Below are 25,445 nucleotides of genomic sequence, written 5' to 3'. Positions count from 1 at the left end.
TAAAATGAGGGGATGACAGCAGCTTCCCTCCTGTTGCTGGCGTGAGGCCTCTGGGAGCTAATGCCAGGGAAGGGCATGCCCCTGCACCTGCCCACCCTAACTGCTCAACAGATGTGAGCTCTGACAACGATCGTGTTTTTCAGAATTCTATAAAAAACAATGATTCTGTATTAGAAGGCAGAGCCAGGACGCTGGGTGGGTGTTCCCCGGGCAGTGAGGCGCTCCCAGGCCTTCCTCCTTTGCAGGCTTTTGTTGGCAGGCCCGCAGACGAGTCTGGGAGGGTTTCCTGGACAGAGGACCCTGTGGCTGTTGCCTTAAGACGTGCAGGCCAGGCCTCAGCTGCCACTGCTCTCCGACCCAGGCCGAAACAGGCAGCAGCCCCAGCCAGTGCACCAGCATGGAACTTTGGGGCGCCTACCTGCTCCTCTGCCTCTTCTCCCTCCTGACCCAGGTCACCGCCCAGGAGCCTACCCCCAAGGTCAAGAAGGCTGTAAATACCAAGAAAGGTAAGGAGGGGGACAGGGCTCCTCCCCATCTTCCAGAGAGCTGGTCAGCCTGTCCTTCACTGCTCCTGATGCTCCTTCCCTTCATTTTCCTTCTTGATAAGTCCAGGGAACTTCAGGGAAGTTCCCCCGAAGCCTGGGAGAGTTCTCCGGTACCAGGGGCAGTTGTGAGAATTGTAAGGATCACTGATTCTTGGAGTGGGAAAGAACTTTCCAGATCATCTAAACCCATACCCACTCTCCCCATCTTCACCCCCCAAATATGTTAAAGAAATGAAACCTTGGGTTTGGCAGTGCCAAGGGGCTCTGCTTTGTAACCTCCAAGCCTGGGGTTACTCCATTATAAAATGGGGATAGTGGCTTTTGCTGAAAAGCTTCTGGTTAGGATTTAATGCTACAAAACATGCAAGTGCCCAACGTGGTGCCTGGCACTTGTGATATCCCCAATGCACAGGGGAAGAAGGGACCCAGTTAATTCTCTGTGTGACAGCGTATCACACAACCTTGAGAAAACAGAAATAGAGGAACCCCAAACCAGGATGCCAGAAGCGGGTTTGCACTCCCTCTGTTGCCTCTGGGTTTGGGGTGTCCTTGGGTTGCCTTGGCTGCTGCAGAGCCTGCCCTTGGAGCCCTGCCTGGGGTGAGGTCACCCCAGGGTGTGTTGAGACAACATGAGTGAAATGCCATGGCAATGAACCGGGTTGTCACCCCCACAGGGCTCCGAGGCTCCGAGAGAGAGTTCCAGGGGATGAGAATGTGGATTTAGGCAGAGAAAAGGGTGGCCAGAGCCAAGAGCCTGGAAAAGGCAGGGCAAGGGGGCGTGGGCTGCCCTCAGGCCCCTCTCTGAGCCTCCTCTGTAAACAGACAGCTGCCTGTAGGCTATGGACTAGTGGAGTGTGGGAAGGTGCCTCAGGACAGCAGAGACCCCCAGGGCTGTGACAAAGAACAGAGCAGCTGCGGTGTTGACAGATAATGACCTCCAAGATTCAGTTTATAAAGTTAAGGACAGAAAATCCAAAACAGAATGGACACCATGTAGATGCCACATTTACTTTGAAAAGTGGGCTTATATACAAATATGCATTTGCTTGTATATTCATAGATATTTTTTCTGGAAGGATCCATAAGAGTCAGTGACAGTGACAACCTCTGGTAAGAAAAACTGGGGAGCTGAAGGCAATCTCCATCGGAAAGGAGACTAAAGTTTTGAACTGTTTGGGTTTCTTTTTTTTTTTTTTTTCCTTTTTTTTATTTATTTATGATAGTCACACAGGGAAAGAGAGAGAGGCAGAGACACAGGCAGAGGGAGAAGCAGGCCCCATGCACCGGGAGCCTGATGTGGGATTCGATCCCGGGTCTCCAGGATCGCGCCCTGGGCCAAAGGCAGGTGCCAAACTGCTGCGCCACCCAGGGATCCCCTGTTTGGGTTTCTAAAAAGTTATATGCAGATGTTACCTTCTATAAAATTTTCATTAAAAAGAGTCAATATCACGCACAATTGTGTCCACAAGCATTTGCTAAAATTGCCACCTAGGGAGGTTCTTTGTAGGGGAGGCACAATTCCAAAGGCAAATTATAGGATTTTTTAAAAAAATATTTTTTGTATTTATTTGTCAGAGAAAAAGAACAAGCAAGGGGAGTGGCAGGCAGAGGGAGAGGAGAAGCAGACTCCCCCCTGAGCAGGGAGCCCAACGCAGGGCTCAATCCCAGGACCCCAGGATCATGATCTGAGCCAAAGGGAGACACCTAACTGACTGAGCCACCCAGGCGCCCCTAGAATTTTTAAATGTGGAAAATAGTTGCTAATTTCTCAAGTACCAGAGATTTATTTAACCATTCAAATCATTTATTAAAGCATGTGAAAAAAGAGGTCAGACCAGATGGTGGCTTGGCCCTCTGCAGCTGTGACGCTCGAGCCTGGCCCCAGGCGCTTTCCGTGGAGGTGGCCCCTGGAGACCCTGGGCCCTGAGGCCTGCAGAACAGCTGACAATGCCGGTGGAGCCTTCTGTCCAGCCCTGACCTTTCACTGGAGCCCACTTCAGTGTTCTCTGACTTGCCCTGGGTTTTCTTCCTTCCACCCACTGTCCACATACACAACAGATGCTTCTAGACTGCTTCCCTGCAGAAGGGCCGATATATGCGCTGAGCAGCCTAGCAAAGGGACACCACTGTGCCCTTAAGGTGCAAATCGGCCCGAGAACCTCGATGGTTCTCACTCAGGCACCAGCACCATCTTGGGAGTACATCACAATCCAGAAGGCTGGTCCTGCTGGAAAGGCTGGATCTGGGGTCAGGGGCCCGGGCAGCATCTGCCTCTTCTACACATCTCCAGTGACTCCAAGGACCCGCCAGGATTGAGACTCCTAGGACTAATCAGGGTGTAGACCCAGAGCACACAAGGGGAGGGAGTCCAGAAGAGAGGCTACCCACTGGGGCTGCTTGGTGCCTGAGGGTGAGGCTGTGTGCAAAGCCCCCACCTTGGCCTCCGGGTCAGGGGACAGCCCTGGGTGCTTCTGGGAGCTCATCTGCTCATGGTGGGAGGTGTAACCCTGGCCGGCTACATAGGGGTCAGCAGGAGGCGAGGCTTGTGGGGGAGGCGCAGGTGGGTGGAGCTCTAGTGGCCATGTGGCCTCACCTGCCAGGGCAGCTCAGGTGGGCAGGATGGCCTCACAGGGGGTCACAGGCCCTCAGAACAGGGAGACCTGGAAGTCTTTCAATAACATGCATCAGGAATCTGAGGCTCCTAAACAGAGAGGGGTAGCACAGAGCCTCCTGACTCCTTGCCCAGAGCTACAGAGACATTCCCTACTCCTACACTCGGGTGGAGCACTGTTGGTGCCTTCCTCCTTGACCAGTCCCCAGAGGGCCCCTTGCACACGTGGGTACCTCGGTGCAAATTACGAAGGCACCCCTCTGAGTTGCCAAATTGTAGAAAGGCACCCCTTTCTCTGATCTGTCTCAGCATAGCCAGGGCAAAGCTTAGGGACTAGACATGAGCCCCCACTCGTCCCCTCTGCTGAGTACCTTCGTGCTGTATGCAACTTGCACAACCTCACCTGGCACCCTGTGCCGGAGCATCACATGACAGGGCACAGAGCTGCCACAAGCTTGCAGAGGCAGAGGCCCAGCACATGAGGCACACGTAACCCTGCCAGGCTAGTTTGCCAGTCCTAAACCCTCCTCCCCCTACCATATATATATATTTTTTTGCTTGCTCATCCAGGTGTTATTTCCTTCATATTTGATAAGTTACATCACTAATTTCAGCATATACACATGTTTCTTGCTCGCATTTGTTTCTTGAGATTTCCCTGCAAAAGCATCTTATGAGCGGACAAAGGCTCTGCCCTCACTGCTCATGACCTTGGACCTTACACAGGCACAGCTAAATGGACCATGGAAGCGCTTCCCCGCCCTCTACCCCACGCAGTCTTTCCTGAAGCCCTTGGGGTTTCAGTAAGACTGGGGTCCACCCACAGAGCCCTCAGCCTGCACACACAGAGAGACACCTCCCCCCTGCCCCTGCTGGCTCCTGCATAACCAGCTCCCAACAGGCCTCTATGCTCAGGATGGCTCACGTTAGGAACGTGCTCCCGAGCTGTCCCAAGCGTGGGGAGGATCAGACCTGGCGCCACGTGCCCCTGGCTTCGGAACAGGCCTGCTGGCGGCCGGCTCTGCCATCCTCGGCCACTCGCTTCATCCTGGCTTCGGTTTCCTGCTTGTGAAGTGGTGCTACAGGAGGGGTGCATTACACGGGTCACATGGGTTGACTGTGAGCCAAGCACTGTTCACACGCTTGACCTCTCTCTGCTTCAGAGTCCTCTCAGGTGGGGCTCTTTGTATTTAATTAAATTAATTTATTAATTTATTTATTAATGAGAGACACACAGAGAGAGAGACAAGAGACACAGGCAGAGGGAGAAGCAGGCTCCCCACAGGGAGCCCAATGTGGGACTCCATCTCAGGGCTCCAGGATCACGACCTGAGCTGAAGGCGGCCGTTCAACCACTGAGCCACCCAGGTGCCCCTGAGGTGGGGCTCTTATCAACCCATTTCACAGATGAGGAAACTGACTTCAGGGAGGCGGAGCAACTTGCCCCGGGTCACTCACATCCTTGTGACCTCAGAGCCGAAGCACTCGGGCACCTGTGGTGCCACGCTCAGCCCTGGGCTGGAGCACCTGCCCTCCCTGTCCATGCTCTGTTGCTCCAGCCTAGGGAGGTGAACTTGGCAGGTCTCAAGGGCATCTGGCTCTGCTTCCTATGCTTTGCTCTCCCCTGGAGCTGGGAGGGTGGTTGGGGGGGCGGGGCACTCCCGGCCCCTTCCAACCCCAACCCCATCCGACCCCCAGCAGTTCTTCTAAACACGTGGATGGGTTTCACTTGAGTCAGACCAAGTGAAGGATACGTTTCTCAGCAGATGGAAAATCACAAGCAGTTACTTAGACTGTCACCAGCAGGGACAGAAAGAAAGTAGACCAAGATAGCAAGGTCTAGGGGTATCCTTTCCCTTGTCCCCTTGGGTGGTTGATGGAGGGCAGTTTATCCTACCCCGTCCTTGCCCTGCCCCATCCCTACTGCCTTCTTCATGTGTTTGAGATTGTCTCTGTCCTAGATGCTGTGATCCCCAAGATGTTTGAGGAGCTCAAGAGCCAGGTGGACAGCCTGGCCCAGGAGGTGGCTCTGCTGAAGGAGCAGCAGGCCCTGCAGACAGGTGAGTGTGGACGGCAGTGCACCAGAGTAGGGCTTGGGCCAGGGCAGCCGCAGTGAGTGTGCTTGCAGCTTCCAGCCAGTACCAGGGCCCTGGCTGTCGGGCCAGCCCCGTAGGCCCAGATTCCGGGTTCAGGGAGCCCCCTCCTCAGCCTGCTTCCTCTCCGCCAGATCCCCTGATGTGTGTGCAACTGGGAATGTTCTCCAAGGACAGAGACTCTCCCACAAGGCTGCCTTAGCGCCTACCGGAAGCATGGCCCCAGGAGCAGCCTGGAGCAGGGGCAGCAGCCTTCCTAATGAGCTCCCACAGGACCCTCCACTCCGCCAGCCCCCGCAGCCCTAAGGGGCACGTTAGCTTCGCTCCCCTGTGTGTCAGCAAATTTGTGGATGCTGTTACTCTTAATCATCCTAATTATGCCGAGGCAGGGCTTCTCATACTTACTTTAAATGGGGGAAACTGAGGCACGGAGCGGTCCTTTTCCTTGCCCACGCTCACCCGGCTGGTTAGTGCAGATTAGGATCTGAGCGGGAGCAGCGGGCGCATGCTGGGTGTGAGGAGAGGTGGGTTTCGGTCTTCCCGGCCCTGCACTAATAGGATAAGCAAAGATGGACATGGTCACACAGCTGCAGAGCCTGGGGGCAAGGTCGGGTCTCCTCCGGGGCCACCTAATCTCTCTCTCTCCACCATAGCATCTCAGACTCACCCACTCCTCTGCCCCGGGGAACACAGAGAATACAGATTGACAATAATAGATAACACTAAAAAAAAAAAAAAAAGATAACACGTGAGCCTGGCACTGCTCCAAGGGCTTTATGTATATTAATTTTTAATTTTCTTCCCAGAAAACCCATGCAGTGGGCTTATTGCTATAACCCCACCTCCATTTTCCACCAGGAAACTGAGTCTCTTGCTAACAGCCCAAAGGAGCAGAGTCTTGCTCTTAGCTCTGTAGATGCTTCCTCTCCAGTTATCTTCCTGGGCCCCGCCTGGGCCCCTTCCTGGGCAATCTATAAATCTCCCTGTGCTCACAGCCATCCTCTCCGCTGTTGCTTCTCTGACAGCATATCCTGAGCTTTGGGCCCTCCCTCGACCTCCAGATCCTTCTCACTGGGCAGTCTGCACCCGCTTCTTCCCACCCAGGTCTTTCTTTCACCAGGCACACTGGCCATCCTTCTCTCCCTCTAACGTGCCATACTCTGTCCCCTCTACCACAGGGCCTTTGTACCTGCTGTTCTGGCAGCTTGAATGGCTCCCCCAAGATCCATCTAATATGCACACCTCTAGCATCATCACTGTCTCAAGACTTTTATTAAAAAAATATATTTTGTTTATTATTCATGAGAGGCAGACACAGGCAGAGGAGGAGGAAGGCTCCCTACAGGGAGCCCGATGCAGGACTTGATCCTGGGACCCCAGGATCACGCCCTGAGCCAAAGGCTCAACCACTGAGCCACCCAGATGCCCCTGTCTCAGGACTTCCTTGTCTCAATCAGGGTCCCCAGTTATAACTCTCACAAAATGATGTTCTTTCCTTCATCATATTTATTGCAGTTTGTAACGATAGATTCCTTTGGTGATGTATGTCTGCCTCCCCTGTAGGTGATAAGCCCAGGAACATGGGGGCCCCGTTTGATTGCCTTCTCTCCCACCACCTCGCCTACCGCATATCAACACTCGGGAAATTTTTGTTGAAGGGAGGACAAACACATGATTTTGTACAACCTGCTTAATATAGCAGGTAGGGTGAAGGGGCTCTAGAGGGGAAGCGTCCACCATGCTTTTGCTTCAAGTAAATAGAACACCTAACAGTAGCTTAAACAAAAAGTGAGTCTGAAAGAGGGTAGCTGTTAGGTTTTTGTTCAGAAGCCTTGCCTCATGGTCCCAAGATGACTGCCCTGGCTGCAGACATCATGAGTGCATGCAAAGCAAGAGGTAGGAGAAAAGGTGGCCCGGCCAATCATCAGGCGAGTGAAAGTCTTCCATTTCCACCTTATTGATCAAAGCTCTATCATATGACCACCTGTAGCTTGGATGCAAAAATGAAGCTTACCCAGCCTCTGTAGTGGAGGCAGACAAGGGGGTTGAGAGAAGGGGGTTGAGAACAGTTGTTGACTGAGTCAACCAGCAGTACCTGCCACAAAGGGAATGTTTTTCAGAAGCACAGTGCCATTCTGGGTGCCAGTCTCCTCCTCTGCAGAGAGGAAGGTTGGGGGGAGATTGCAGGGCACGCTGAAGGTGTCTCTTCCCGTCTAAGCTTCGTGCTTGGGCAGAGCCCCTTGAGGTGAGGTGATGTGGTGGGGATTTCCCCCCACAGAGTCCATGGCTCTGGCAGTTTCCCCACCCCCACCCCACAGGGCTGCTGATTCTCTGGACACGCTCAGGGCCTCCCGAGCTGGCAGGGCCCTTCAGAATTGCCCTGCCTCAGGCAGAGATGACCTGTCTCTACGCTGCCACATGCCCCAGGCCCTGGATGCAGCGCGGGGAGGGGCGTGGCCTTGAGCTTGCGGCGGCACCTGCACCTGCACGGCCTGGCCTGCTGCACCGGGAGGGAGGGGCGTGGCCTTGAGCTTGTGGCTGCACCTGCACGGCCTGCGCAGCCCAGGGGCCGAGGGATCTGGGCTGGGCCTCGGCGTCCGTCGCAGCCCAAGGCTGGGGGGCGGGGAGGGGCCGTCGGGGGCCTGGGGTGGGGGTCCCCCCGGACCCCGCGTGACGGCCGTCCCCCCCCCCCGCAGTCTGCCTGAAGGGCACCAAGGTGCACAGGAAGTGCTTCCTGGCCTTCACGCAGCCCAAGACCTTCCACGAGGCGAGCGAGGACTGCATCTCGCGCGGGGGCACGCTGGGCACCCCGCAGTCGGGCTCCGAGAACGACGCGCTCCACGACTACCTGCGCCAGAGCGCGGGCGCCGAGGCCGAGACGTGGCTGGGCCTCAACGACCTGGCGGCCGAGGGCGCGTGGGTGGACATGACCGGCGGCCACGTCGCCTACAAGAACTGGGAGACGGAGATCACGGCGCAGCCCGACGGCGGCAAGGCCGAGAACTGCGCCGCCCTGGCCGGCGCCGCCAACGGCAAGTGGTTCGACAAGCGCTGCCGCGACAGGCTGCCCTACATCTGCCAGTTCGCCATCGTGTAGGGGGAGGCCCGGGCGGAGGGGTGGCCCGGCTCGCCCCCGCCCCCGCTCCTCGTGCAAATAAAGCTGGTGCCGCTGGGCCCCGAGTGGCTGCGCTGGTGCTGGGCCCTCGGGCGGGGAGCTCTGGGGAGGGGGAGGGGGAGAGGGGAGGGGAGAGGGAAGAAGAGAGAGGGAGGAGAGGAGGGGAGGGAGGGGAGGAGGAGGAGGAGGGGAGGGGAGGGGAGGGGAGAGGGAAGGAGAGAGAGGGAGGAGAGGAAGGATGGGAGGGGAGGGAGGGGGAGGAGGGGGAGGACGGGAGGGAAGGGGGAAACAGAGAGAGGAGGAGGGGAGGGGAGGGGGAAGAAGAGAGAGGGAGGATGGGAGGAGGGGGAGGAGAGGAGGGGAGGGGGAAGAAGAGAGAGGGAGGAGGGGAGGGGAGGGGGAAGAAGAGAGAGGGAGGAGGGGAGGGGAGGGAGGGGAGGAGGAGGAGGAGGGGAGGGGAGGGGAGAGGGGAGGAGAGGAAGGATGGGAGGGGAGGGAGGGGGAGGAGGGGGAGGACGGGAGGGAAGGGGGAAACAGAGAGAGGAGGAGGGGAGGGGAGGGGGAAGAAGAGAGAGGGAGGAGGGGAGGGGAGGGGGAAGAAGAGAGAGGGAGGAGGGGAGGGGAGGGAGGGGGAGGAGATGGGAGGGGGAGGGGAAGGGAGAGGGAAGAAGAGAGAGGGAGGAGGGGAGGGGGAGGGAGGGGGAGGAGATGGGAGGGGAAGAGGGAAGGGGAAGGAGGGGAGGGAAGGGGAGGAGAGGAAGGGAGGGGCGGGGGAGGGGGAGGAGGGGAGGGGAAATGGAGGAGGAAGGGGGGAGGGGAGGGGGTAGAGGGAGGAGAGGGAAGGCAAGCCGGACACACACACACAGTTCACACCACCAACGGATTCTCAGCAGCAGGACAGAAAAGAATGGAGACAGAGAACCCCCCACTGCTGCTGCTTTTTTTCTTTGCACAACTTTTTATTATCGTGTAATTTCCTGCTTGTAGAAAAGTTGCAAGAATTCCTGGATGCCCTTCATACAGATGTTCCCAACGGTAACATTTCCCCATATTGCTATATCCTTTTATTTTTTTTCCTTAACCATTAAAAGGTGAATTGCAGACATGGTTCCCCTTTACCCCTAAATGCTTCGGTGTATTTACTGACAGAGAGCAAGGATGTTTCCTTACATCAGCACAGCACCATTATCAAAGTTGGGAAATTGCCACCGACATGCTGTTGCCTAAGTTAGCGCCCTGATGTCCATTTCCCTGATGTCCATCTCCTGGCTTCCCCGTGCTGGAATCCAGCATGCCCTCCCCAGCTCCACGGAAGTGGGTGACACCCTCACCCCCAACCCCTCCTGCTGTGGATCTACTGATAGGATGCACTGACATCTGAGTCCTGTTGGGGGCTGAGGAGTGGAGGGAGAAAAGAGCAGAGGTCACCTGCTGGAGACTTTGCACCCCCTTCCTTCCCCAGCACACCCTGGGGGCTGGCCTAGGAGCCCAATAGGACAGTTGCCAACACCGCCCAACCGGTGTGTCCCCTCCTTCCCACTGCTTACAAAAGCTCCATGCTTGCAATGTGCTGAGCCTACCAGAGTGCAGGCGCTCGAAGTTATGTTGTATGACTTAAGTCTTATCCACCAGGATAGGATGTGTTATTATCCCCATTTTGTAGAAAAATAAGTTTGAGACTCAGGGAAGTTAAATGACTTCCCTCAGGGTCACACAATTACTTAAGTGGCAGAGCCAGGATTTAACCCAGGGCTGATTCCAAGGGCCTTGGGCTTTCTACCACCACTGTGATGCTTGCCTCCTGTACTGGAACTTTCCTGAAATAAAACATCGGAAAAGTGGCCTAGTGACCCCCAGCAGCTGCTGGCCAGCTCCTGGCATGACCCTTTCCCAGGGGAAGTCTTCTTTGTCCCATCAGTCATGGTATCAGCCCACTATCTAGACATCCACAGCACCTTTTCCTCCCTGTATTTTGTTTTTAGTGTCTTGCTTTCAGTAATAAATTGATGAGTTTCATTTGCTCCATGGCCGTGGGGTGAGCTGAGGGAAGTAGCTTCCTGTGAACTGCATGTCCACTGGGCATTGTCACCCAACACCTCTCCCGTCATCCAATAATTATGGGAAGAGGTAATAAGATCCACGTTAGGAACAGAAACAGGCCCAGAAGGCTGATGGGGTTTGTTCAAGACGGCCCAGAGGCAAAGCTGAGACTCAAATCTGGATCTTGCAATCCTCAGTTTTAGGCTTTTAAAAATCCTACTCAGGTATAACCTAGCAGGATGCAGGTGACCCGGGCCTTTTCAAAGTTCCTGAAGTGGGCGGCTGCCCACAAGAGGGCACCATGTCTCTGCGCGAGGACAGGGATCCCGGTGGCGATGCCTCCGGGGCGGGCGGCGAGCACTTCCCGTTTCCAGCAGCAGGGGGCGGTATGGGCCAGAGAATCGCAGGGCATCGCCGATCGGCCACACAGCTCTTGGTTAGGAACGTCCAGACCTGCGGACTGTAAACACGGGGTACACCTGTCCTGGGATCTTGTTTTTATTTTAACTCTTGATACTTTGTTCCTCATGGATTTTCCTGCATTCATTTTGACTTTTAAAAATCTCCCGTTCAAATATTATTTAGCATGATTACTGAGATTTTTTAAAAAATTATAATTTTGTAATTTTTTTTTTTGGTGCTTCCTTAAATTTTGTACCCCAGGCGAGTGGTTCACACAGTTTTTCACTTATTCGCGTAGGTGTTGAGGTTAGGTCAGTGGTTCTTAATCCTGGCCAGACATTAGAATCACCTGAGGTACTTAAAGAAACCCCAATGCCCAGGCTGCACCATAGACCAATTAAATCCGAATCTCTGGGGAGTGGGACCAGGCACGGGGAGTATTTGAAGCTCTCTAGGTGATTCCAAGCCATAGAGGTTGAGAACCACTGGTTACTAGGTTAGGATTTTGGAAGAACCCCATCAGCTCCAGAATATCCTCCTTGGTCTGCCTCAGTCTGAACTTCCTACCATTCTAATCCTTGAGTAGTGGTACCATGCACACTAATCAGTTTGGCCAAAGTAAGTTTGGTTACTGTTTTTTTTTTTTTTTAATATTTTATTATTTATTTGAGAGAGCAAGAGCTGGGGGCAGGGTAGGGGAAGAAGGAGGCCAACGTGGGGCTCGATCCCAGAACCCCAGAATCATTTTTTTAAAAAGATTTTATTTATTTATTCATGAGAGACACACACACAGAGAGAGAGGCAGAGACACAGGCAGAGGAAGAAGCAGGCTCCATGCAGGGAGCCTGATGTGGGACTCGATTGCGATCACGAGTCTCCAGGATCAGGCCCTGGGCTGAAGGCGGCGCTAAACTGCTGAGGCACCTGGGGTGCCCCCAAACCCCGGAATCATGACCCGAGCTGAAAGCAGATGCTTAACCAACTGTGCCACCCAGGTGCCCCTGATTACTGTTCTCTATTGATTTTGACAGGAAGTAGAGGTTCAACTTGAAGGAGTTGGTGTAAGTTAATTTCAGTAGCAGGTGGGCATGTTTATTGAGCATGTTTATTCAGTTAGGATTAGATTTAGTTGCATAGAATGAAAAATCCAAATAACAGAGCCTTAAAACAGAAATCTGGAGGCAGATAGTCCAATGCTGGTATGGTATCTCTATGGTCATAGGGGATTCAAGATTCCTTTTATTTTCCCATTCTACCATAATGTGTGCTTTCTATCTTTGAGATCACCTCATGGTCCACAATGGCTGCTGGAGCACCGACCATTATTATTCATATTCCAGGCATCAAGTAAAAGAAAATGGGAGCATGGGCAAGGAGGTTCCAGTCAGCTTCCTTTAAGGAGCCTTCTCTTTTCCTTATATTTCATAGGCCAGAACTTTGTCAAATGTCTATCTGCAGGGAAGGCTGAGAAGTACAACCCTTTAGGTAGCTATCTTCACTCCCCAAATAAAATCAAACTTCTTTAAGGAAGAAGGGGCAAATGGTCAGTAACTAGCAGTTTGCAGGTGTAGCATGGAGCCACTGCAGACCAAAACTTGACCGTGGAGGGGAACTAGAAGCTAGGAGGAAGAATTAAGTGATTTTGAAGAAGAAATGGTTCGTCTGGTTCCCAAAAACTTGTTGCTGTGGGTCTTTCAACAAGAGAAGCTTACTTTTAATGGGCAGCTGGGTCAGGCCCTAGTTCCTTTTCAACAAATCCCTAGTTCCTAAGTACAGCCATCTTAGCCTGACTTTTGGGTCATTTGTCTCCCAGAGCAGCCCTCTTCCTCAAGAGCCCAGACCAAGAAGGCTGTTAACACCCAAGGTGCTGTGCCTGCCCTTGCCTGGAAGGGAGAGTAGATGATTGCTGGTCTGGAGTCAGAAGGCACAGGGCATATCTTGGCAGACCCTGGCTGTGTTCTGTGAAGCTTTCTTTTTTCACTCCACCCGGAGAGTTAGTTGCACACTGTGTCAGTTATGGTCTCAGCAGGAAGCAGGGTTCATAGGGCTATAAGGAAGGAGGGCAGCCCTCATTTTGCACGGTTCTGATATATGTGAGTTTCAACTATCAGTAATTTCAATTATTTTAAATGACACTAGGCCCTCAAGAAGACGGTTACAATTTCAGTTACGCTGGTATGTTAACTGTGATAAACTGCATGAAGCTTCGATTGCTAAGGTATAGTTGGACTGTTAGCTCTTCATCCAGAAATCACTATGTGAACAGCACACACATAGCATGATCGGTGACCAATCATGTCACCGCTTTCAAAGACTGTGGGTGAGTGGCCACTGCACATCCATTACTCAGGTCATGCACAGACAGCAAAGCATGCAGTTGTGTTGCCTCCTTGTCTCCTGCTGATGAACTCAGGGGACATTTTACAAAGATGGGTAACAAACAGGGAACTGGCCAATAAAGAGGAAAATGCAGCAAAGCAATGAAATGTGATAATGCCAGAAGAGAAATCTGAATACAGATGGGAATTGGGAACAGGCAAGGTACTGTTCAAACTCCTTCTGGCAAGACTTTTCCAAAGAAACACTTTGATTCTCAATGTCTGTAAGGTTTCAAATTAGTGTATTTATATTTGTACTACTTTTTCTCTTACCGACAGTAAGAGGGTTTTCATGCTTTCACAAACCTTTTGAAAGGTCAATCGTAATTTTCCTCATGGATCATTAAGGTTATTTTGCACAGCTGCAGCTTGCTTGGTCATTTTCACAGCCCCCAAACCATGATGAGGACTTGTGTATTTACAGAAATATGGGCGTTCTCAGCAAGGGGGCAAAGGATAGCTGGGGATTCAGAGGCAAGCCACAGCAGGGAGCATCCTATCCTGTAGGGCAGTAGGATTGGTCCCAAGGGTGGGAGGGCAAACAGTGCTTCTGGGGCCGCTGACCAGGAACACATGGGAAGAGAGCTCTGTGCAGAGGGACAGGGCCACAGACAGAAAATGCAGCCCAGAGCACAGAGGGGAGACTGGGAAAATAGAACAGCTGGCCCCAGCCGCCGGCCCCACCAGCTTGGCAAGTGCTTCCTTCCCACCCGGTGAACCCAGGTGGAAGGCAGGTAGCAGTAGGTCCAGGCAGTCCTGTCCAGTCAGGCTCCCAGGACAAATGACAGGGTGGAAGTGAGTGAAGCCTGGACAGGGGTGTAAGTACACTTAACATGTGCTGCCATAAAAAAAAAAAAAAAAAAAAAAAAAAACAACCATGTGCTGCCATTTTTACGTCCATGCCCTATACTGGAGGACAGTACCTGTATCCCAGCTGTGGTGCTCAGTGCTAACATCTTACCTTAGTAAAGACTAAGTGAACAGACATGGGAATCTGGGTTTCTATTCTTCCAGCGGAGGGCTCCTAACACCTGCTGTGTCCTGGAATTTCCCTTGGTGCTGCTTGGCATATTGGCTGGGACACAACACACAAAGACTTAGGGTCAACTGGAAGGAGAAAGAACTCCCATGTTCTTCAGTCAGCATTTATAGGAACCATTTCTATTGAGGGTACCCCAGACTCGGTCGATTTTCAGCAAGATGGGCTGGGTAAGGGGATTCCTGGGTGGCGCAGTGGTTTAGCACCTGCCTTTGGCCCAGGGCGCGATCCTGGAGACCCGGGATCGAGTCCCACGTCGGGCTCCCGGTGCATGGAACCTGCTTCTCCCTCTGCCTGTGTCTCTGCCTCTCTGTGTGTGACTATCATAAATAAATAAATATAAAATGTTTTGTTTTTTTTTTAAAAAAGATGGGCTGGGTAAGTTTCAAATTACATTCTAAGTACAACTGACAGAGTGTCAGGGCAGGTGTGGGTACATCTCTCAGATGTTACTGCATATTGCTTGGGATCAAGTGTTCAAGCATTTTCCTCTCTGCTAGGAGTTTCTGTAACTTATATAAGGCATTTCCTGTGCTTTAGTTACATTTCTGGAAATCTCTTGGGGGTCTGGGACCTTCATTAAACAAAAACTTGCTATTTAAATAGAAAGGAGGCTCTGGTTGGCCTTCTGCTGAATGCTTGCGTGCTCTGGTGCAGTCTTCTGTTAGGAAGTCTTTGGCTGTTTGCAGCTCTATTGCTGAGATCAATTCAGGGAGGAGTACTTCCAGGCCCTGGGGGTCTCCCCACTAAGCCCATGTTGCTGGCTTCCTTGTGAGAGGGTGAAGAGGACTGGCAGGGCAGAGTTTCCCCACCCTCAGCACTACTGGCTTTTGGGGTGGTAATCCTTTGTTCTGGGCGCTGTTCTGTGCATTGTACGACATCAGCAGCATCCCTGATATCCACCCGCTAGATGCCAGCAGTGTGGGCTCCAGCTGTGACAGCCCAAATGTCTGCAGATGTTGTCAGATGTCTCTTGGGGGACAAAATCTCCCCCTCCCCATCACTGAGAAGTTGAGAAGCAGTGAGAGGGAGGATACCAGCGAAGCCCTTCAAGAGAGCCTTGCAAAAAATAGTGGAGGCAGATCCTATTGACCCTATTTGTCTGATGCTCCAAATTCAGTGACTTATAAAGAAACCATATTTCCCAAGCCAAATTCAGCACATGTGAATTAATGGAGGCTTAAAAAAAAAAAAACCAAAAAATTCTTCTGTGAATTTATTTCTTCACCAGCAGTATACAGTTTGTATCACATTTATGTAGTTTTATTTTTTTTAAAGATTTATTCATGAGAATACACAGAGAGGAGAGAGAGAGGGGCAGAGACACAGGCAGAGGGAGAAGCAGGCTCCATGCCGGGAGCCCAATGTGGGACTCGATCCTGGGTCTCCAGGACCACCCTCTGGGCTGTAGGAGGCGCTAAACCTCTGAGCCACCCGAGCTGCCCACATTTGTGTAGTTTTAAAAAAATTTTCCCCTTCCTTTCTCTTTTTTATCCTCATGGCCATCCCCCCCATTAAATCTCTTGCATGTCTAATCCCATCTTGGTCCCTGCTTCCAGGAGGACTTAAACTGGTTCAATGACTCAAAAAAAAGTGGTGCTGCCCACTGAAGACATGTGTGGCCCTGGTGGGTGGGGCTCAGATGGTTGCATGAGAGTAGGAGGAAAGGAGCAGAGTGGGGCCAGGCTTCCCCTGACTGCCTCTGGGCAAAGACTGAGCCCGGCAGGGGCGCCGGTGCCACACCCCTCCTGCCCAATGAGGGGACTCCTCTAATGGGGAATTTCAGCCTGGGGAGTCCCCAGCGGCCTGGCCAAGATTTTCTCAGAACTGCCCTGCAGCCTGAGGTTCTTCCTTCCCCCACCCTGTCCTTCTCTCCTTCTCTGCTTATGCAGGGGCGGACCCTATACTGCAGAGCCCCCCCTCCCCCGTCCTGCTACTCAAACCCTTGATCCCTCAAACCCTTGATCCCTCACAGGTGTTTCCCCAAATAAATCTCTTGCACTTCTAATCCCATTTTGCTGTCTGCTTCTCAGAGGATCAGACAAGTAATGGATTCCCTTCACTAAAAAGAAATTAACTTGTATAAAACAAGATAGTTTGTAGCAAAACCATATCCCAGGCAATAGAATAGTTGTAACACTTTTTAAAAGCAGGGATGTACCAGAAGATTGGGGTGTGTGATCATACCACCAATGTTTTCTGAGAGCGGATTGTATTTCTAAGTGAGGATTTATCTGTACTAAGAATGGCCATTTCTTATTGCCTTCCCCGCCCCTTTACAGGAACTTCCTCCAATTCAGAAGGCACCTGCACAGAGATGTTATCCTAATTCCCCTCACCCTGCTTCCCCCACCTCCCTTGCCAACATGGATTTGGAATCACATCATATCCAGATAAAGGGAACCATAGATCTCTTCAGGTGACCAACATAGGGATACTCTAAACTAAGCTGCTGTTTCACCCCCACCGCCACACAAATCCCTCTCTTTATTCTCATCCATCCCTTCTTCCTCTTCCAATGTAATGATCCTTATCCCACCATGAAGATATGAGACTAGGATAGAGAGAAGGCTGGGACTTGAAGGTCAAGGCTTTGCCTTTGCAGTGAAAAAGAGAAAAGTTGTTCCCAGCAGCAGGCTCCGACCAGCCAGGTGCTCACAGGTAGACCATGAAGTTCTCCTGCCAAACAGAGCCAACCTCACAGATCACCAACATCAGACGAGGTCTGACGAAACAGGACCATTCCACAGTCATGTCTGAGGGCAGACAAAATCAAGGCCACTGTGCAAACCACAAAAACCACCCAACGTCCCCCACTGCCAGCTAACACAAGTGACAGTTCTTTTTTTTTTTTTTTTTTTTTTTTACCAAACACAGCTTTAGCTTTGCTGCCTTTGTCTGAGCTTCTATATAAAAATCAAGATACCCAATCATAGAATTGATCCTGCTTCCTCAAAGCACCCAATCCAGAAGGAACTCCTGCTTCCTTGAAACTGCCCCCACAGTACTTAACACAAGTTCTATTATAAGTCCCTTGTAACACCTACGGACTGGGATGGCCCAGGACTCATCTAGACTCATCTAGACACCTATGCAGTCTCCCTCACTGCAGCAAATCAGTAAATCCAACTTTGTTCCTGATGGTCTTTGGCAATGGGCATAGACAGGTGGTCCACAGGTGGCCAGGCCCTGGCTTGTCTTAGCACTTTAGCTCCCGGGCCTGTCTCCAAGGTGCTGCATGCATCCTATGAGAGAGAAAAAAGAGAAGAAAGTGAAGGCAAGACCATAACAAGAAAAAAGGTCTCATATGTATGGCTAGGGTGAATCTCCTGACTATGGTTCCAATTCTTTTTTTTTTTTTTTAAGATTTTATTTGTCTATTCATGAGAGACACACACAGAGAGGCAGAGATACAGGCAGAGGGAGAGCAGGCTTCCTGCAGTGAGCCTGATGTGGGACTCGATCCTGGGACTCCAGGATCACACCCTGGGCTGAAGGCAGGTGCTAAACCACTGAGCCATCCAGGGATCCCTATGGTTTCCAATTCTAATGAATTGCTCTGGGCTTTGAACAATTCATACAAAAGTGGAGCTACATGTATCCTTCACAGGCCTGCAGAGTAAGTTTTCAACAAGTCAGGGATGAGAGCAAGGTGGGCCCAGTGGCCGGCTTACAGACAAACCACTTGCCCCAGCTGGGAGGAAGCAGCACATGAGGGAAAGCAGAAGGTACAGAGAACATGAGGAAGTGAACTGAGAGATAGTGCAAGTTGGAAGGAGAAGAGCTAAGAACATTAGAAGGAAACAGAGCTGCAAATGGACCCTAGGGGCCAGAGACAAGGAAAAGAGGAGGCCAAATTCATCCTGACCATGAATCCTCTGCTCTTGAAGTATATCTCTGCCAAGGGACAACAACTTCGGGGAGGCCCTGGGAGAAATTGTGGGGGCAGGGGCTGACAAGGTGGGGCAGATAAACACCAAAGTGAGGGAGAAGAGGAGAGGGCCATCCACCCCTGGGAATGGGGTTCAAAATTCACCTCCGAGTGTGACTTGAGTGGGAGCCTTACCTTTATGTGTCAGAAGGAAGCTATCGAGGATAAGACTCCAGAGCAGATGCCAGGGCCCAGCCTTACTGCAGCCTTTACGATACTCTCCCCAAGACTTCTTGGGTTCTCTGAGCAGCTACCAATCAGTCGCCTTTCAAGAGAAACAACAGATCAATAACGAGGGTGGCCTTCCAGAGACTCAAGAGGCCAAAATTAACAGCCCAGCTTCCAACGAGTGAGAGGAAGCAGAGTGTACCAGTTAGGAAAACACATGCTTCCAAGGAGGGACGAGACCAATGGGGCTGTGGGTCCAAAGACAGGGACCAGGGAGGCGCCTGGAAGGGAGCAGCGGCAGGTGCAGGTGCAGGTGCAGGTGCGCAGGGCCCCGAAGCCTCGCCGTCCTCGCACACTGCCACCCTTCGGAGCTGCGGACTAAAAACTGTGGGAGAGCTGTTGGGCCCCAGTTAGGGAGATGCATGCTTTCCCCCTCCTCGCCCCCCAGATAGCAGGCCCAAACCGTGAGGTGAGGGGTCTGCAGGAGCAAACCTCTTCTGTCCTCAGCGGTGAAAACGTTCACCAGAAGCTCAGTCGGCGACGCCGTGGCACAGTTTCATGGATAAACGGGCTCGTTCTCCATCCGGCCAAGAAAGTCCTCGACTGGGGTCCCAGCAGGTCCATCGGCCGTGCCCCGCCGCCGCGGCCTCAAACCTGCCTTCCAGGGGCTTCTGCGCCCGCTTCCGTGCCCTCTACCTGGAGGCCCACCTGCAAGCCACTTCTGCGGGCAGGGCCGGGCGGGGCTCAGGCCTCCCCCGCGCTGTCGCACCGGGACCAGAGAGCCGTTCTCCGCTGCGCGCAGGAGAGAGGACCGGAGCACCCGCTTCACTTCCAGAGACTAACGGCGGCGCCAACCGCCAGGTGAGATCCAGCCAACCGCCGCCCGACCCCGCCCCCGGCCCGCCCTCGGCCCGCCCTGGCCCCGCCCTCCGGCTCGGCCCCGCCCCCAGGCCCGGCCCCGCCCCAACCGGCGTAGCCCGCACCTGCCGGCCCCGCCCTGGCCCCGCCCACCGCGGCCCCGCCCCCTGTCCAGCTCCGCCCACTCCCGCCTTCCCCTCCTTAGCAAGTCCCCGCCTACACCGCCACCCACCGCCTCCGTTTCCCCACCCCCACAGCCTAGGGCCGTCACCCCCCCTCCACCCCCACTCTCCCCACCCCCGCCACGCCCCCGCTCCGCCTCTGCCTGGAGCTCCCAGGGCGTCGCCCACCGGGTCTGCCTCCAAGGCTTAAGGTCTTTCTCACCCTCTGTGAGGCTCAGGCATCTTTGGCACCGGTTGTCCTCACCCTGGTCCGTTTCATTTTATTTTTTATTTTTTATTTTTTATTTTTTTATTTTTTTATAAATTTATTTTTTATTGGAGTTCAATTTGCCAGCATATAGCATGACACCCAGTGCTCATCCCGTCAAGTCCCCCCCTCAGTTCCCGTCACCCAGTCACCCCCACCCTCTGCCCACCTCCCCTTCCCCCACCCCTAGTTCGTTTCCCAGAGTTAGGAGTCTCTCATGTTCTGTCTCCCTTTCTGATATTTCCCACTCATTTTTTCTCCTTTCCCCTTATTCCCTGTCACTATTTTTTATATTCCCCAAATGAATGAGACCATATAATGTTTGTCCTTCTCCTATTGACTTATTTCACTCAGCATAATACCCTCCAGGTCCATCCATGTCCAAGCAAATGGTGGGTATTTGTCGTTTCTAACGGCTGAGGAATATTCCATTGTATACATAGACCACATCTTCTTTATCCATTCATCTTTCGATGGACACCGAGGCTCCTTCCACAGTCTGGCTATTGTGGACATGGCTGCTAGAAACATCGGGGTGCAGGTGTCCCGGCGTTTCATTGCATCTGAATCTTTGGGGTAAATCCCCAGCAGAGCAATTGCTGGGTCATAGGGCAGGTCTATTTTTAACTATTTGAGGAACCTCCACACAGTTTTCCAGAGTGGCTGCACCAGGTCACATTCCCACCAACAGTGTAAGAGGGTTCCCTTTTCTCCGCATCCTCTCCAACATTTGTTGTTTCCTGCCTTGTTAATTTTCCCCATTCTCACTGGTGTGAGGTGATATCTCATTGTGGTTTTGATTTGTATTTCCCTGATGGCCAGTGATGCGGAGCATTTTCTCATGTGCTTGTTGGCCATGTCTATGTCTTCCTCTGTGAGATTTCTCTTCATGTCTTTTGACCATTTCATGATTGGATTGTTTGTTTCTTTGCTGTTGAGTTTAATAAGTTCTTTATAGATCTTGGATACTAGTCCTTTATCTGATATGTCATTTGCAAATATCTTCTCCCATTCTGGAGGTTGTCTTTTAGTTTTGTGGACTGTATCCTTTGCTGTGCAAAAGCTTCTTATCTTGATGAAGTCCCAATAGTTCATTTTTGCTTTTGTTTCTCTTGCCTTCATGGATGTATCTTGCAAGAAGTTACTGTGGCCAATTTCAAAAAGGGTGTTGCCTGTGTTCTCCTCTAGGATTTTGATGGAATCTTGTCTCACATTTAGATCTTTCATCCATTTTGAGTTTATCTTTGTGTATGGTGCAAGAGAGTGGTCTAGTTTCATTCTTCTGCATGTGGATGTCAAATTTTCCCAGCACCATTTATTAAAGAGACTGTCCTTGGGATCCCTGGGTGGCGCAGTGGTTTGGCGCCTGCCTTTGGCCCAGGGCGCGATCCTGGAGACCCGGGATCGAATCCCACGTCAGGCTCCTGGTGCATGGAGCCTGCTTCTCCCTCTGCCTGTGTCTCTGCCTCTCTCTCTCTCTCTCTGTATGACTATCGTAAATAAAAAAAAAAAAAAAAAAAAAAAAAAAAGAGACTGTCCTTGTTCCAGTGGATAGTCTTTCCTGCTTTGTCGAATATTAGTTGACCATAGAGTTGACAGCCCATTTCTGGGTTCTCTATTCTGTTCCATTGATCTATGTGTCTGTTTTTGTGCCAGTACCACACTGTCTTGATGACCACAGCTTTGTAGTACAACCTGAAATCTGGCATTGTGATGCCCCCAGCTATGGTTTTCTTTTTTAATATTCCCCTGGCTATTCGGGGGTCTTTTCTGATTCCACACAAATCTTAAAATAATTTGTTCCAACTCTCTGAAGAAACCATTTACCATTGAAATGGTCCTCAAAAGAAAGCAGGGGTAGCCATCCTTATATCAGATAAAGTTTATCCTGAAGACTGAAGTGAGAGATGAAGAGGGACACTATATCATACTTAAAGGATCTATCCTATCCAATAAGAGGACTTAACAATCATCAATATATATATGCCCCAAACGTGGGAGCTGCCAAATATATCAATCAATTAATAAGCAAAGTTAAGACATACTTAGATAATAATACACTTATACTTGGTGACTTCATTGTAGCACTTTCTACACTCGATAAGTCTTCTAGCACAACATCTCCAAAGAAACAAGAGCTTTAAGTGATACACTGGACCAGATGGATTTCACAGATATCTACAGAACTTTACATCCAAACGCAACTGAATACACATTCTTCTCAAGTGCACATGGAACTTTCTCCAGACTAGACCACATACTGGGTCACAAATCAGGTCTTAACTGATACCAAAAGATTGGGATCGTCCCCTGCATATTCTCAGACCATAATGCCTTGAAATTAGAACTAAATCACAAGAAGAAGTTTGGAAGGATTTCAAACACGTGGAGGTTAAGGACCATCCTGCTAAAAGATGAAAGGGTCAACCAGGAAATTAAGGAAGAATTAAAAAGATTCATGGAAACTAATGAGAATGAAGATACAACCGTTTAAAATCTTTGGGATACAGCAAAAGCAGTCCTGAGGGGGAAATACATCGAAATACAAGCAGTCATCCAAAAACTGGAAAGAACTCAAATACAAAAGCTAACCTTACACCTAAAGGAGCTAGAGAAAAAACAGCAAATAGATCCTACACCCAGCAGAGAAGAGTTAATACAGATTTGAGCAGAACTCAATGAAATAGAGACCAGAAGAACTGTGGAACAGGTCAACAAAAACCAGGAGTTGGTTCTTTGAAAGAATTAATAAGATAGACAAACCATTAGCCAGCCTTATTAAAAGGAAGAGAGAGAAGACTCAAATTAATAAAATCATGAATGAGAAAGGAGAGATCACTACCAACACCAAGGAAATACAAACGATTTTAAAAACATATTATGAACAGCTATATGCCAATAAATTAGGCAATCTAGAAGAAATGGATGCATTTCTGGAAAACCATAAACTACCAAAACTGGAACTGGAAGAAATAGAAAACCTGAACAGGCCAATAACCAGGGAGGAAATTGAAGCAGTCATCAAAAACCTCCCAAGACACAAAAGTCCAGGGCCAGATGGCTTCCCTGGGGAATTCTATCAAACATTTAAAGAAGAAACCATACCTATTCTACTAAAGCTATTCAGAAAGATAGAAAGAGATGGAGTACTTCCAAACTCGTTCTATGAGGCCAGCATCACCTTAATTCCAAAACCAGACAAAGACCCCACCAAAAAGGAGAAGTATAGACCAATATCCCTGATGAACATGGATGCAAAAATTCTCAACAAGATACTAGCCAATAGGATACAAAAATACATTAAGAAGATTATTTATCATGACCAAGTAGGATTTATCCCCGGGATGCAAGACTGGTTCAACACTCGTAAAACAATCAATGAGATTCATCATATCAGCAAGAGAAAAAACAAGAACCATATGATCCTCTCAATAGATGCAGAGAAAACATTTGACAAAATACAGCATCCATTCCTGATCAAAACTCTTCAGAGTGTAGGGATAGAGGGGACATTCCTCAGCATCTTAAAAGCCATCTACGAAAAGCCCACAGCAAATATCATTCTCAGTGGGGAAGCACTGGGAGCCTTTCCCCTAAGATCAGGAACAAGACAGGGATGTCCACTCTCACCACTGCTATTCAACATAGTACTAGAAGTCCTAGCCTCAGCAATCAGGCAACAAAAAGAAATAAAAGGCATTCACATTGGCAAAGAAGAAGTCAAACTCTCCTTCGCCGATGACATGATACTCTACACAGAAAACCCAAAAGCCTCCACCCCAAGATTGCTAGAACTCATACAACAATTTGGCAGTGTGGCAGGATACAAAATCGATGCCCAGAAGTCAGTGGCATTTCTATACACTAACAATGAGACTGAAGAAAGATAAATTAAGGAGTCAATCCCATTTACAATTGCACCCAAAAGCATAAGATACCTAGGAATAAACCTAACCAAAGAGGTAAAGGATCTATACCCTAAAAACTACAGAACACTTCTGAAAGACATTGAGGAAGACACAAAGAGATGGAAAAATATTCCATGCTCACGGATTGGAAGAATTAACATTGTGAAATGTCAATGTTACCCAGGGCAATTTACACATTTAATGAAATCCCTATCAAAATACCATGGACTTTCTTCAGAGACCTGGTCCGTTTTAAACATAGTTTATAATCGTGGCTTGGAAGTGGGAGGCAGGATGGAGAGACAGTTGATTTGGACACAGGCCTCAAGACCTGCCTCTTTTTTCCCGGGAAGCAAGCGTCTGCAGGTCTGGCCTCGGGACTCTTGCCTCACTGCCCCAGCGTGAGAGCATTACCTTAGGAAATAGAAAGATCTGGAAACATGAAGGGCCCGAGGTAACCCGGGATCTTTGGATGGAGATTTTTGTGGTTGGCATTTTTGGGGGGCAGCTCTTGGAAATGTCTGGGAAGAAGATGTCCCTTGAGTACCACTGGTCCTTTATGTAATGGTCCTCTTGTGGCAAGAGCTCTTTCATTGGGATTTGCTGGAAGAATTTGACCAACCATAGAGACAAAGCTTGTGACCCTCTTCCCCTTTCCTCCTATAATTGCTTTTCAGTGTCTTGAAGCATCTGTTCAGAGAAGGTCAAGGGTGATGTCTATTCTGCAGAAGCTCATCCCTAAAACAGCCATTGTCTTCAAAACCTTCCTGATTGTTTGGGTCCTTAGAGAACCGGGGAAAGAGGGCCTGAAATATGTCACTTCAGAAACTTGAGATGGAACTTAAATATCATAGAAGTGTCCACCCCAAACCCTGGGTATGCTGAGGTGGACTAGGAATACTCTATAGTGCCACCCTCTCCACGTGAGCCAGCTTGGTTATTTATTTACTAATTTGTTTATTTATTTGTTTATTTTCTGGTTCACCTGAATACGGATTTCCTTTCCCCTTCAGGTGAGAAAAATATTAGGTTGCTGTTAAAGAAACAGTAGTTCTCTCTGCAAAGGCTTGGAATCAAGATTAAGTCTTGAGGTGAGCCTGTCTCTTACAGGTGCAGCATCTATCATCTTCTAGCTGCCCTGGCCTTCAGCATTGCTGAGGACCATGATAGAGTGCATGATTTCTTTTAATAGCATCCAAAATGTAAGTTATTAGTGAAAGGATATTGCTAAGAAATCATGGCAATATGCTGTAATCGGTTTATAGATTAATACAGCTTGTTTGTTAATGTAAATAAGTTGCAATGTAGTCTGTTGCCTTGGGAGCAAAGCTAGAAACAAAAGCACTGAATTGGGAAAACTGAATGAAAATTGGCAAAGAGTCCTCATCACATTTGCTTGCTGTCCCTGCAGTCTCAGCCCCACATACATTCCTTTACTAGTTTAGAGGTGTCTTAACAGCTCCAGAGGGGGATCCCTGGGTGGCGCAGTGGTTTGGCGCCTGCCTTTGGCTCAGGGCGCGATCCTGGAGACCCGGGATCGAATCCCATATCGGGCTCCCGGTGCATGGAGCCTGCTTCTCCCTCTGCCTGTGTCTCTGCCTCTCTCTCTCTCTCTCTGTGACTATCATAAATAAATAAATAAATAAATAAAAAACAGCTCCAGAGAGCATGCCACACTTTTTGAATGAATGAGTGAATGCTATCACCAAAGGTTTGTAATCTCCCCCCCTCTTTGTCCCACCTGCCATGTGTCTGAACCTTTCCTTATAGCACTTCACGTGGCAGCTGCTTCTCCACCCACGCTTAGCCTAGCACCATGTCTTCCACATCGTATGTATTCGATAGCAGTGAACTGAAATAACTGAATCGAGTTGGGTACGCAGCAGAATAAATACCACACAGTTTAGCTCTACCTGTGCTAAAATTCT

At 50.4% G+C, this 25,445-nt stretch overlaps 1 protein-coding gene and 1 long non-coding RNA gene across 2 annotated transcripts; one reads left to right on the top strand and one right to left on the bottom strand.

Annotated features, from left to right (window-relative positions):
• The first annotated feature begins 255 nt into the window (after window positions 1-255).
• On the top strand, window positions 256-8,422 carry CLEC3B (C-type lectin domain family 3 member B). The gene is made up of 3 exons (XM_055344921.1): window positions 256-506; window positions 5,118-5,216; window positions 7,946-8,422. The coding sequence occupies exons 1-3, from the start codon at window positions 398-400 to the stop codon at window positions 8,344-8,346; spliced, it is 609 nt and encodes a 202-aa protein (XP_055200896.1). The 5' UTR covers window positions 256-397; the 3' UTR covers window positions 8,347-8,422.
• An 8,857-nt stretch (window positions 8,423-17,279) lies between these two features.
• On the bottom strand, window positions 17,280-18,915 carry LOC129521399 (uncharacterized). Its single transcript, XR_008666802.1, has 3 exons — window positions 18,815-18,915; window positions 18,290-18,419; window positions 17,280-17,468 (listed from the first exon to the last, which is right to left on the bottom strand). It is a non-coding gene; the product is annotated as an uncharacterized LOC129521399 (long non-coding RNA).
• Between the last annotated feature and the right edge of the window lie 6,530 nt (window positions 18,916-25,445).

This window comes from Nyctereutes procyonoides, unplaced genomic scaffold (genome assembly GCF_905146905.1).
Source record: "Nyctereutes procyonoides isolate TBG_1078 unplaced genomic scaffold, NYPRO_anot_genome, whole genome shotgun sequence".
Classification (NCBI taxonomy): Eukaryota; Metazoa; Chordata; class Mammalia; order Carnivora; family Canidae; genus Nyctereutes; species Nyctereutes procyonoides.
Note: the sequence above shows the minus strand (reverse complement) of the source record. Positions and strands in the feature narration are given on the sequence as shown.

Bases quoted from the DNA above. Each gene is read 5' to 3' on its own strand.
- CLEC3B (XM_055344921.1), top strand. From the start codon at position 398: ATGGAACTTTGGGGCGCCTACCTGCTCCTCTGCCTCTTCTCCCTCCTG. The intron at 507-5,117 runs GTAAGGAGGGGG...TCTCTGTCCTAG, and splicing joins GGCTGTAAATACCAAGAAAG to ATGCTGTGATCCCCAAGATG. The intron at 5,217-7,945 runs GTGAGTGTGGAC...CCCCCCCCGCAG, and splicing joins GCAGCAGGCCCTGCAGACAG to TCTGCCTGAAGGGCACCAAG.